At 34.9% G+C, this 14733-nt stretch overlaps 1 protein-coding gene across 4 annotated transcripts in view; it reads left to right on the top strand.

Moving 5' to 3' along the window:
• The window catches only part of DGKB (diacylglycerol kinase beta), an 808737-nt gene that overhangs the window by 597762 nt on the left and 196242 nt on the right, over window positions 1–14733 (top strand). For all 4 annotated transcript variants that reach the window (XM_043462754.1, XM_043462753.1, XM_043462752.1 and 1 more), the window contains one exon: window positions 9065–9260. In XM_043462754.1, the coding sequence (XP_043318689.1) occupies window positions 9065–9260 (196 nt within the window). The remainder of the gene's footprint in view (window positions 1–9064; window positions 9261–14733) is intronic.

Below are 14733 nucleotides of genomic sequence, written 5' to 3'. Positions count from 1 at the left end.
CTCATAATCCTGAAAAGGATTATTATCACAAAAGGTGAAGGATTTGGGCTAACATGGACTTTCTGTGATTGCTATTAGTGATGATAAATGTGTGCATATGTAATATATATATACTGATATAGCTATTTGTGTATATGTATTTATAAAAATCTCTCTTTACCTTAGAAACTCATCATTTAAAAAATCATTATATAGTAGATTTTAAGTATTTTTGCCCTCAAAAACTGTTGCTTAAAGAAAGTCAGCAAAAGGCAACAATGGAAAGGAAAAAATTGAAGTGTGGCTTTTGGTTGAATGTAGGATAAATACTGTGAAACCTCTTGTGCTTCTCTTTACCTTCACCTACCACTGAGCATAGACTGAACATAGACTGAACATAGATTGAAAAAAAGTCATCCGAGAGAGATACTTCATGTTCATGTTAGGTAAACTCACTATGGTAGTGATGTCCATTCTTCTCAACTTGAGCTAAAGGTTTAATGCAATCCCCAAATTCCAGCAAATTCTTTTGTGAATATGAAATTTGTGATTCTAAAATTTATCTGGAGAGTCAAAAGACCCAAATAGCCAAAACAATATTGAAGGAGAACAAAGTTGGAGCACTGACACTATCTGTCTTTAAGACTTACTGTAAACCTAGACAGCATATTAAAAAGCAGAGACATTACTTTGCCAACAAAGGTCCATCTGGTCAAGGCTATGGTTTTTCCAGTGGTCATGTATGGATGTGAGAGTTGGACTGTGAAGAAATCTGAGTTCCAAAAAATTGATGCTTTTGAGCTATGGTGTTCAAGAAGACTCTTGAGAGTCCCTTGGACTGCAAGGAGATCCAACCAGTCCATCCTAAAGGAGATCGGTCCTGGGTGTTCATTAGAAGGCTGAAGCTGAAACTCTAATACTTTGGCCACCTCATGCAAAGAGTTGACTCATTGGTAAAGACCCTGATGCTGGGAGGGATTGGGGGCAGGAGGAGAAGGGGACCACGGAGGATGAGATGGCTGGATGGCATCACCGACTCGATGGACATGAGTTTGAGTAAACTCCAGGAGTTGGTGATGGACAGGGAGGCCTGGCGTGCTGCGATTCATGGGATCGCAAAGAGTCAGACATGACTGAGCGATTAAACTGAACTGAACTGATAAAGTAATCAAAACAGTGTGATGTTGGTGAAAGAACAGACAAAACAAGGAAACAGTTTGTAGAACCCAGAAATATATTCCCATAAATATAATCACCTGTTCTTTGACAAATGAGGAAAGCCAATACAATGGAGAAGAGAAAGTTTTCAAATAGTGCTGAGATGACTAGAAATCACAGACCAAAAAAAGAAAAACAAAACCCTCTTCACAGGCCTTCACCTTTAATAAAAATCACTGAAAATGGATCACAGAGCTAAATGTAAAATGCAAAACTCTAAAGCTTCTAGAAGATAACATAGGAGGAAATCTAAATGGCCTTGGATATAATGATGCCTTTTAGATACAACACCAAAGGCACAAAACAAGAAAGAAGTAATTGATAAGCCAGACTTCATTGAAATTAAAAACTTCTGGTTTTTGAAAGACAGTGTCAGGGGAATGAGAAAACATGTCACAGACTAAGCAATAATATTTGCAAAAGACATATTTGATAAAGAACTGTGTATATTCAAAACATACAGAGAACCCCTACAATTCAACAATAAGAAAATAACCCTATTAAAAACTGGGCCAAAGACTTTAACTGATACCTCACCCAAGGAGATACACAGATGACAAATGAGCAGGTGAAATGACACTCCACATCATATTTCATAAGGAAAATGCAAACTAAAACAGCAGTGAAATACTGCTACACACCTGTTAGGATATTGCTAAAACCAAAAGCTGGTGAGGATATGGAGCAGTAGGGGGTCTAAATCATTTCTGTGGGAATGCAAAGTGGTACAGCCATTTTGGAAGAGAGTTTGGAAGTTACTGACAAAGCTTAACATGTCCTTACCACATGATCCAGCAATCATACTCTTTAGTACTTACCTAGAGGAGTCGAAAACATATGTACCCACAAAAACATGCCCATGGATGTTAATAATAACTTAGTTAATAATTGTCAGAACTTGGAGGCAAACAAGAGGTCCTTTAGCAGAGGAATGGAAAAATAAGTTGTGGCGTATCCAAATAGAATATTACTCAGTGCTGAAAAGCTACCAAACTGAAAAGACATGAAGGAAACTTAAAAGCATCTTCCTAAGTGAAAGAAGTCATTGTGAAAAACCTGTATGCTGTATGATGCATATGATATTCTGGAAAAGATAAAACTATGAAGACAGTAAAAGATCAATAATTGCCAGTTAAGGAGGAGGGAGGGAGGAAGGGGCAAAGCACAGATTTTTAGGGCAATAAAATTACTCTATGTGATATAATGATGGTGACTACATGTCATTATACATTTCTTCAAAGCCATAGAAGGTATACCAGGAGTGACCCAAATGGAAACTATAAACTTTGGGTGATTATGAAGTGTTGAGGTAGGTTCATCAGTTAGTTGTAACAAATGTACCACTCGGATGGGGGATGATGATAGTGGGAGAGGCTATGCACTTGCAGGAAGAGGAAGTATACAGCGTATATCTGTACCTTCCCCTCAATTTTGCTGTGATCCTTAAACTGCTCTAAAAAGTAAAGTCTTAATTTCCAAAAGGAAAATACATCAATCTACTGTACAGTATTATGTTTGTCACAAAGTGAAAAATGTTCCAGGAAAAGTTTGTATCATATAGCAAAAGATGTGTGATGAAAATAAGTATGGAAAACATTGATTTTAACATTACAAGTGATAAGATTCAGTTATTTTGTTCCACCAAGCTTTACATCTTGAGAAGAACTCTAGGGTCGTGTTTCTACATGTCCTCCAAGTCTGGCTTCCCAGTTCTACCTTTACTGCCTTATTCCAGCCACCACTAGGGTAGCACTTATTAAGTCAGAGCCAGCGCTGTGCACTCCTCATTCTATTGTTGTATATCTTGAAATACTGTTATAATTTGTATGCATTTATCTTACTTCTAAACTTGGTTTGTGTGTGTGTTTGTGTGTATGGATAGTGATGTAAAATCTGCTTCTCTACTCACTTTTTAATGAATCCAGTCTATCATATTAGCAGAATATACGCCTTTGTACCCTCAAGGTTACTTCCTAATTAAATATAATAAAAACAGCAATTTGGAAATTTGATTCTGCTTGCTCTTGCTTCCTGTTTGGCCTAAAATTATGCCAACTATGGTTTGAAAATATATAACAGAATAAAAGCACTTCAATACAAGAGTACCTCAAGTAAGATATATATTTTAATGACAGCTTCTTCAAAACAAACCATTTGCTGTGTGACCCTTTATTTCACATCTCTCTTTTATTTAGGAAGCTCTTTTTTTCCCAAAGAAGGTGAATATTTGGAATGATATTAATGTCAAGGGGTAATAGGGTGTGCTGAAGTCCATGGGGTTGCAGAGTCAGACACGACTGACTGAAAAATAATAGTTGATAATAATAATAGTTAAGATTTATCAATTATTAAGTATACCTCATGCTTGGTGCTAAGCAATGTACATCCATTACATGATTTAGTCTTCCCCCAAATCCTTTCATTTAAAGAGATTCTATTGTTTCTTTACCACAGAGATACATATGAGCATTTTATTTTGTAATTTAATAAAACAACAAGAATTGTATTGCTTACTGCCAAAATATTTAAATCTAAGGAAACAAATCAATTGGAGAAATAATAGACACACACACACACACATATATATTTTTGTTGTTCAGTCACTAAGTCACGTCTGACTCTGCAACCCAATGGACTGCAGCACGCCAGCCTTCCCTATCCTTCACTGTCTCTTGGAGTTTGCTCAAATACAGTGAAAGAGATTTAACAAAGGTGAAATTTTTAACTTGAAGAGTTTCAGTTATCTTCTAACTTCATAACAAAATATAAAAAAATATAAACAATGAAATGAATAGTTTAAATTTACAAGATAATATATTAAAAGCAACATTTGTATTGAACTATTTGGAGCATGGATATGTACCTAACACTCTCATGTCATCAACTGGGATTGAAGTTTACGAAGTTCATGAATTTTGAATTTACTCTTTGTACCGGCAAAGTTCATGAGAGAATAAAATGCCCCATACTCCAAAGTATTTCAGTCTTTTGGTATTTGGTGAGACTTGGAAGGATGGTATATTTTAAGGCCAAAACTTCTATTCAGCAATCCTGAGCTTTGTCTTAATGATTGAAACATAAAACTTAGACATTTCCATAAAACCTAAATGAGTTCAGGAATTAACAAATTGCAAGAAGTGTGTCACGGACACAAAGTTAATCAACAGAATTAGAAAGACAAGATTCTGGTTGATCAGTAACCCTGAAAGCACAATTATTATAGGCAGTAAGGCAGATTTTCACAGCTTTATTTATGCCCCATATATCAAAATCATCCTCGATGATATCTCAGCATGTACTTAGAGAACCTGAACCCAGCCTTCCCCCTCCAAAAGACTATCTTGGAGTGGGAGAAATAAAACTTGTGGATGAACATTCTTTCTTAAACCCTTTATGAGGCATAGTTGACATACATAAAGCTATACATATTTAATGTAGACAACTTGATGAGTTTGGAGAAAAGAAATACCATAGAATTATCATAATCAAAGCCATTAACATCTCATCACCTCCCAAAGTATCTCCTTGCCCTCTTTCTGTGTGTGTGTGTGTGTGTGTGTGTGTGTGTGCGCATATACATATGTGAAAAGAACAGTCAAAAGATCTTCCCTGGCTTCTAAAGCTATGCAGGTGTTTTGTTTTTTGATTTTTTTTTTTTTTTGGCAATGCAATTCTAGAAGCAAAAATAAAGGGAAACAGTAAGATGTGGACCTCAACCAAGACGATCATAGGAAACAAAAATTGAATTCATTAAGTCCAAAGCAAACAAACAAAAGAATACCTCCTTATTCTAGGAAAGAATGAGAAATGTGGTGGGGGGTCAGATAGTGTTAACCATTTCATTAAGATAAATATATTTTATATTTTCTTACTGAGGAGGGTGAGGAAGAAATGAGACAGGTAAAAGGTAAGCAACAGGTGAAATTTCTACATTTACCAGAAGTTATTTTTAATAGCTTTTAGTGAGAAATTTAATATCCCAACTATGATTTCTGACTTTCACAGAATCTCCTGAAAGGAGAAACATGTAAAATTAAAGTGGTTTTCTGTTAATACTTATGGCTAGTGCTTGATATCTTGAACCCAGAGTACTACTGTTATTGTCAACATGCTCAGCAGCTGTGTGTGTGCATACATGGTACCAGCTCCAAATATTCCTGTTTCCCAGGGATGCAGGTGTGCTGCCATCTTCCTCGCCTTTGCCTGCTGTCTCCCATTCCACTGTAAAAAACACTATGCGATTATCTGTAATCAGCATTTTTATCACCACCACCAGAATACCAGCTAATACTAAAATTACCTCAAAGGCATTCTGAGTCCCTATGTTACACTGTGTTTTGTGGATAATGCTTTTAAAATGCATTTCAAAAAGCACGGAGCTTAATCACTGGTGAAATACAGAGTTCCGCAGCCCTCAAATATCAGCAGTCCTGTTGAGCCGCTTAAGTGTACGTGCCTGTTTTAACTTGTAGGTTTGCTGCCGTAGTTTTCTGTAAAACGTAATTCTGTCCTATGAATTACCTATAACTTTGCAGAAACTCTTTTAAATATTTAAGTCATCTTACACCATGCCATTTTAAACAATGAACAAAGCAATGTTTTATGTTTTATTAAGTAAAATTATGAATAATTTTTATCTGACCTGGGCATAGAATTAAACTCACTATGAAAAAATATTCACAGTTTATCATTAATCATATCTCATCAGAGTTATTGTGCACACTTATTGCTCTTCAAAGTTCTTGACATGTTTTGAATGCTTGTTAACTGAATCTCAAACACTAAAATCACATATAAAAATTTGTCTTTAACACTTCTATGTAGTATGGTGCATGGTATATTTATAATCTAGGATTAAAATATATTTGAAGAAAAATGTAAACCATTTTCTTTTCTTTTTGGTAAATTTGTCTCTAGAATAAGATCTTCCGTTTCAAGACTGAAATGAGTGGACAGTGGCCTGACAACCTTGCACTCTGCAAATGGCTCCTAGAGCACTATATGTTAATGACCTTTCTTCAGCATAATAAAAATATTCAGGATTTATTGACTCACTGAGGCTGTTAGCTTTTAAATTCTTTTCCTGTGTAGCTACCTTTTTAAAAATCGTAAATCTTCCAAGTGGATGAAAATATTATCTGACACTTGTTTATATTTCATAGCCTTCACCTCAGCTTTTATTTCCGTGCACTCAACTGGTATGCTGCAACTCCTGGTCTCCATCAGAACCAGCTCTGGAAATTTCCAGACTAATCAACACAGCGTTAAAGCCAACAGAGGAAGGTAGCCTGGGGTCAAGAACTAGTGGAAACAAATTATTAATAAATAGGCATTTATGTAAGAACATTGTCTGGCTTTCATAGGAACCTCAGTGTTCTTCATCAGTCCTCCTTCTTCGAGATTTCTTAAGGTTTTTTACCACTTTTCAGAGAGCTGCTTACTCTTTCCTTAAACCTACACGTGACAAGACTATGAAGAGTGAAAACATGAATAATAGTATACACTGATGTTTTTCAGTTGTCACATGTGATTCCCTGAGTTCAATTAAAAGCAAACAAAAAAACAAAAAACCTATTTGCAACATGCTCTCCTTTTCTGCAGATGAACAAAGGAATACTCCTTCAGTAATTCTGAAAGTAACTCCTCACAGTGGGGTTCAGAGGCCTAGTCAAATAATTGTCTTAGTGTACTACCTGCTGTGTTCAATATTGAGTGAAAATGGAAGCCAGGCCCCAACTCCAGCTTATTTCACAATTCTTCTGTTATTTAAATGATTTTAGTCAGTTTGGGGGAAGCCAGACCTTTATAAATTAACAGCAGGGAAATACCAAAGGTGTCAGATTGCATATTTATCATCTTTTTCGTGTAATACTTAAATATGTATTAAGAAGTGACTGACATAAATTAGGCAGATTTCAGAAGCCACAGGCCGTGGCTTGTAGAGGACCCCCTTCTGCTTGACATTTCATCCTTGTCAAAGATCAAATTATTTTAATTTAGGCTGCAAATTATAAGGAATGAAGACTTCTTTGTGGGAATTCCCTGTGGTAATCTGACTTTTGTTGTTACTGCTGCTTGTCAGCGTGCAAAAGATATAATATGCATGCAAATAAGGTTAAAAAATATGTACTATCTAATTATCCAGCCAGCACATTCCACTTGAAGGCAGTGGGGGGCCTGGCACACAGTATGTGTTTGATTCATTGAGGCCTGCAGGGTATTTACACAAGATTACTTTTAATTATGAAATTAATATCTGTTTATCTAGAATATATAGCAGTAGGTGAGTATACACATGAGCAGAATTCTTTAGTAAAAAGAAATTGTCTTAATTTAATATATGAAAAGAAGGGGGAAAAATCAGTTGTTTCTAAGGGGGAAAAAAAAGGCATCACCCAGATCTTGGTTTCACCCTCGTTGAAACAAATTGAATGAAAACTTGGCACCTTCTCTAGAATTTGTTTCTAGCTCCTCCAAGTAGGCTCAAGATGTGTTGCTTTATTTCACAGTTTTTATATCTTAGTGAACAAGATACAGTGTTAGATTCAGTATGATTAGGAAAATGTGGGAGAAGCGAGGGTTTGTGGTTTTTTTCTTTCTTTTTTTTTTTTTTTTTTTACAATTTATTTTTTTGTTTTTTATAATTTTGGTGGCAGATTATCTCTTCTGAGTTCAAAAATCAATGATTGCTATTTGAAAGAAAATTATGAAATTTTGTCCACATTTTTTTTCTGTAATAAAAACACAGCAAATAAACAATCCCACTGAAGCTATACTTTAATATATGAAGTTCATATTCCTAACAATGTTTACTTGTGAGACATAGTGTTACTTACTGGTAAAGCAAGTTAATCTGCTCATATTAACTTCTAACTAAAAATGGCAGAGGAATATCTGGGAATATATTTATAAACGACTCTAACAATCGTTTCAGAAAACCCAAAGCAAATGAATAAGTAACAATACTTTAAAAATACAGTATGGCCTTGTCACTTTCCACCCATATCCATCAGTGGAAATGTATAGAAAATTTGAAAAAGTAAACAGGGACCTCTCTGAATAAGTCTTGTCTGATAGAATGTTTCCTATTTTGTACAGTCAGAAGGGTGAAGGATGTCTTATCACCCAGCAAGCAAAAAATCTGGCTGGACTAACTGATTTCATTTTTCAGTCTTTTGTTAAAGCAGTTCCGAGTAATGACAGGTTGGGAATTCCTTTTACTGCTGCTGATCTTGGCATTTCCTTTGCTCAGCCTCTCTGCTCCTCCATACTCATCTAAATAGCTGTGCATCTCTCTGCCTTTGACACTGTGCTTGGAACTTAATCTAGTCCAGGAAAATATCCTTGGCCACTTGAGTGTAGTTCATATCTCTTTGAATTACCTTCTCTTTTCGGAAGTCTTTAAGCCACTTCTTTCTCTGCTCCCCCAAAATGAGACCCTGAATTATGAATTCTGTTTCTTAATTTTCCCCCGATAATACCTTGCCGTGTGTTCTAAATAGGAAGCAGTCATTAAAATTTCGGCCTGAAATGTGACCAAACTTAACAGAGTCAACCTCTTTGTAACACATTGGAAATCTGCAGTTCATTATATATGCAGACACTAAAGTGTGCCTTCCAAAGGTGTTTTGTAAACAAAGATACATCAGTGACTTAATTTGATCATTTTTAAAGACTATTCATGATACCTGGTAAATGTTATTGACTGCTTTGTCTTTTATATTGACCTTTAGGATAGCCATTTAAGTGTTCTTAAAAGGTTAATTTAGAAAGGATAAAATTATAGATTTTAAAAATCTTACCAAAAGATGAAAAAATGCAAAAGATGAAATCATATTGTTTCTCTTCTTTTCATCTTTCTGATCAGTGTGATGGAGTACAGATTGATTTAATAAACATCTCTCTGGAAGGAATTGCTATTTTGAATATACCAAGCATGCATGGAGGGTCCAATCTTTGGGGAGAGTCAAAGAAAAGACGAAGCCATCGCCGAATAGAGAAAAAAGGGTCTGACAAGAGGACCACGCTCATAGATGCCAAAGAGTTGAAGTTTGCAAGTCAAGGTAAGTTTTCTAACATTTAATTGTTTAATGGCTTAATAATCAGCTCTTGAATGCTACTCTAAAATGAAAGGGTTTTCCATTTCTCTGTACATATTTATGTGGTTATATTTTTAATGATATTAGATATACAAGTGAGATTGTTATATAATAATAGATTCTAAAAGTCATGTATAAACTGGCTATATTTTCATGGACTTTTTCTCCTTTATTCTCCTTTTCTGGATATAGTTCTTTACACAGGAAGTAAAATGTATGTGAGTTTTTAGTACATTATAATATAGGATGTATTATACATTAAATTCTAGAATGTGGTCATCTTGGTTAAGAAGTTTGAGTTGCTATAACCAGGGCCTAGATTAACACTTTTCCTGAGGTGTGTTGCGAGTTTTATTCTTGGCTTTCTTACATGAAGCTGTTGTCATAAACATCATGTATAATGGCATGTTTAAATATCCCGTGGTCAGTTTTGATTATCTGCTTCTGGTTTTCCAGAAATTTAGTAAAACTTGGAATGCCTGGAAAACAAAAGGTAAAAGGGCTAACAAAATAGGGTGCAATAGTGATGGATTAATTTTCAGTTCTACTGAAATATAATTCACATTGGGACATGACAACTAATTCTTGTTGATAGATTTTACAAAGACACCAAATCGGTGGTATTCTAATAATTGATCATGTCCCAGTTTATGTGTAGTATCCATACTTTTTTTTTAGCCTTCAAGAATTTACCTAAAACCACTGATGGCATTCAGAGGGCCAAGAAAACATATTGGCCCAGTCATGTGTAGCAAAGACAAAATGGGAAGTGGTTACAAACTTACGGGATAAATAAAGTAAATAAAAATTTGTTTTTTAAATAAAGAAAATGTGAGCATGGTTGATCAGCCTGATGCTGGTGGGAAGTAGCTTCATGTTTTGGTGTTTTCAGGTTTCTGATTCAAGTTTCAGTAGAGACTTCTGTAATGTGGAATTTGGTGACCATGAAGGTGGAAAAAAACTGACAAGAGGAAGCAATTAAGTATCCTCTTGAAAGTGTTTATTACAACCTGCAAATAACAGAAAGTTTTTATGCCCATTAAATGTATTGGCCTTCCTAAAAAGACAAATCTTGTAGAATTGTGGAATTTAATGCAAGAACGTTTGTACCAAATTAATTAAAAAGCTTTATATTCAGAATGAATATAACTGTATGAAAACATGGAGAAAAATGGTTTTTGGAGAGATACATAGAAAAAATGAATCAATTTGTGCTATAGGAATTTTAAAATGAGGGGAATTAGATATAACTTTATTTCTAGGAGTTGTTGACACTAATAATGTAGATTTCTAAAAAGATTCCTAAAAAATTTCTAAGTTTAAAAATTAGTTCAAGAACCATACTAAGACCAAAGCTAAAAATTTCTGCTTCTACCCCTAGGGAAGCAATGAGTACATATAATAATATAGACCTCAGAGTTAAAAAAAGAAGTTATATATATATGTGTGTGTGTGTGTGTGTGTGTGTGTGTAATATGTATGTAATAATTTTTACATTTATTTTTTTTCTGTTTTATCACTATATGTTAATACTTGGCATGTCCTTTGCATGTAGACATTTTAGGTGTGTATCTAAATTGATTCTCATTGCTCAGCTGCCAACTATGTTTACCCAATGAGATGTTGAAATTTGTAAAACTCATGGTTGTGCGCCATCAGGATAAGTGTAGACTCACTATGGATCTAGCATCTCAGGTGGCGCTAGAGGTAATGAACCTGCCTGCCAGTGCAGGGGACGTAAGAGTCACGGATTGATCCCTGGGTCAGGAAGATCCTCTGAGTAGGAATGGCAACCGACTCCAGTATTCTTGCCTGGAAAATCCATGGGTAGAGGAGCCTGGTGGGCTTCAGTCCATGGGGTCGCAAAGAGTCAGACACGACTAAAGTGACTTAACACATACTCACGACCTCATTCATCCCCCTTGTATGCTGAGGAATACACTTTTGGAGTGAAGAACAGACAGATCAGCCAGAAGTATAGACTGTCAGTGCCTATAACTCTAGAAAAAGGTCTCTCTTCCCATCCTGTCTTCTTGCTTTGTACTATGAAACTATTGGTTTCAAGTTTCCATCATCTTGGGAAAGAAAGAAGTAAGAACTTACAGAGTTTGTGACTTAAGGATACATTTTTCTCAGTACAAGTGAATGAAGTCGCTCAGTCGTGTCTGACTCTCTGCGACCCCATGGACTGTATCCTACCAGGCTCCTCCGTCGATGGGATTTTCCAGGCAAAAATACCAGAGTGGGTTGCCATTTCCTTCTCCAGGAGATCGTCCTGACCAAGGGATTGAACCCGGGTCTCCCACATTGTAGGCAGATGCTTTACCGTCTGGGGCACCAGGGAGTTCAAAGGTGAGGAAGAACATCAGAAATCAGCGTTTTCGAAAGTTGTTGTATTAGTACAAAAGCTGCTTTATAGTGGGTTTGACGAAACGGTTTTTCTCCTCTCTGTACCAGCTATGCTTGTGAGTTTGGGTTTAGTTTTCCTTCAGGATCAGTATGCTTGCTCTGGCACTCAGTCGTGTCCACCTCTCCACGACCCCATGGACTGTAGCCCAGCAGGCTCCTCTGTCTGTCGAATTTTCCATGCAAGAATACTGGAGCAGGTTCATGCTTAAAGTTACCTTATCAGCTGAATATTTTTTAAAAGATTTCTATATTAACCAGTCTTTGCTTTTATTAGTTTTATCAAGATTTTTTCATTTTGATATGTTTCACAACAGAATAGTTAAGAATATCTCAAAATATTTCTAAGTTTTGATTTTGCATTTATTCTATCAATTTTTTTCTATCACTTCTTATATGTTATACTTAATTATCAGAAATGAAAGAAACTTACTACTTAAAACATCCGCATGTATCCCTCTTTGAAATGGTAATTGTTTCTATCATTTGATCTTGTTTTCAAATTCTTGATGTCAAAATTATAGTAGTAAAGGTCAATCAGTATTTTAAATCTAACTGTATTTTCAAATTTACATAAAGGGACAGGTATTGTGTTTAGAATGAAATACAGAGAATATGATTCTAGTCCAACAAGTTTTCTTGTTTAACCTTGGTTCAAATTAATAATTTCAGTCTTAGAAAGATGGAATTAAATAAATTAAATAGGTTAACAATTTAAATTTCTTCTTTTTAAGATGCACTTCTTTAAATATTAACTAGCAACTTTCTGATATGGCTCTGTAAAAATTTGAAGTTTAAACTAAATTTTTGCTGTATTAGAATGTATGCTTGTTGCCATAAACTTTTGGAAGTTTTGGTGGTCAAGGAGAGGGGGGAAGTATATCTAACTTGATTCTTGAAATAAAGAATTTTTATTCTTTAGTGGAAAGATTTAAATTAAGAAAAAGTTTGCAAGTTTGTTGTAATTTTTAAAAAAATGTCATAGATATAAGGTACAAGGTCAGGTTTGGAGCATGACATACTCATTTATACTTTGCCCTACATGGTCCGTAACTCCTGCACAATCTATTTGCTTGCAATCTTTGAAGACACTCAGAGTATCAGATCAGAGTATCTTCACTTAATAAATTCACTTGTTGGAAACTTTATGGTTAATTTGATTCGAGTTGATCAAATTACAAGTAATTAATTTAATTACATTATTGTTCTAGCAAAATATTCTAGAACAGTTGGATGCAATTCTGAAACATTTTTATACATTTATCTAATTTAGACATTTTCTTTGTGCATTTGTCTTTTGTTTTATTTTTGTTGTTTGCTTTCTTTTACTTCTTTAGGAAATACAAATGAGTGTATCATATATTGACAGCATGGTCTTTAAGCAAAATTGTGAAATCATCAAATTTGATTTTCAGTGCTCTTAGCCTTAATAGTCTTTCCCATTTCTTTCAGTTGCTAAGTAAATATTTTTCTCCACTTCTTCTGCATTAAATCCAAGCATCAGAAAGATATCTAATAAATTCCTTCACATTAATATATAAATGACTGATTGCCCATGAATGTAGAGGTATTTGCATTTTAAGAGAAACAAAGGCCTTCAGTTAAACCATTATTTTTCACACTGTGTTCCATTGAGCTATAACTGCAGTTCTTGTTTATAATTCATTTCTGTCATATTTTGAAACAACAACAGAAAACCTATAACAAAACCCTGTGAAGTGCGTTCTATAAAAACATTTTGTCATATTGACGATTCTTAAATCATCAAATTGTGTTACTAGACAAAACAGCTTCCTTTCCTCCTCCTGTTCCACACCTCTTCTTCCCAGTGGCTGGATTGATCTATAGACAGAGAACATGATAGTCATTTCTTTCCACACACGTGTTTGTAAGCATATACATGTCTAAATGAGTAAATAGATAAATGTGTCATTAATTGGAAACATCTAGCTGTGCAATGGTCATTTATATGTATATCATTGTATATGTAATGAGGAAAATTGTACAAATGGGTACATTACCACCACAATGTATGTGAATCACAATTAAAAGGCCCCCAAGCTCAGGTACTTTTGCTTGGCACAAGCAATAAACAGAGCTTAACAATCAAAGGAAATGAAAACAAGGTGGTGATACTAATGCTAATTAATACTTTTAATGAAAATGGAAGTCACTTCTTAGAAAAGTTTTTGCTTATAAAAATTGCATTAGTTAGCTGTCTCCCCCAAATAATAAGTTTGTACTATTTTGTATATCAAATGGAGTTTTAACAGAGATTTATGATACAAACATGCTCACAACTCCTGCTAAAGAGACAAAGATGAAACTGAAACAGTTTCAGATTATATGCAGAAATAAGACAAATTTGACGAATTGACACTTTGAGTTAACATCTGAAGCATGCAGCAAGTAAATTTTTATTGACAAAGTTGAAAAACTATACTAAAAGGATACCTATAAAAAGTATTTTTTAACAGCAAGGACCTCTCAAGTAATGTAAGCAGTTTTTACATATGACAGCCCACTCCTGTACTCCTGCCTGGAAAATCCCATGGGTGGAAGAGCCTGGTAGGCTACAGTCCGTGGGGTTGCAAAGAGTCGGACGCGACTGAGCGACTTCACTTTAAGCTCTGAAGATACAAGTCTAACTATACCATTTTCCAGTAAGGAATGCAGAATGGTTCAAGACTGTCAAGTGAGCAGGACAAAGTTCATGTCATTTACAATTACCTATCTGTCTTGATCAGGATAGTCCCAATATCATACAACAACAACAAAAGGACTCCAGAAATCAATGACAAATAGGCTGCCTGTAACACTGCAGCTGCCCTCTTCATAATAACTCCGTTATTCCCATAGAGTCACTGTATCACAGGTGTTAGCAATTTGAACCTCTAAAATATATTTGCAGAAATAAAATTATAATTTTCTCTTTAATTTACTGGTCTTAAAAATATTGCTTCATTTTAAAAACCAAAAAAAAAAAAAAAAAAAAGGTTGACAGCTTTAAAAAGTTTGAAAACCAGTGAGC

The sequence above is a fragment of the Cervus canadensis genome, chromosome 3 (genome assembly GCF_019320065.1).
Source record: "Cervus canadensis isolate Bull #8, Minnesota chromosome 3, ASM1932006v1, whole genome shotgun sequence".
NCBI classification, from domain to species: Eukaryota; Metazoa; Chordata; class Mammalia; order Artiodactyla; family Cervidae; genus Cervus; species Cervus canadensis.
This window is presented reverse-complemented; position numbering and strand designations above follow the sequence as displayed.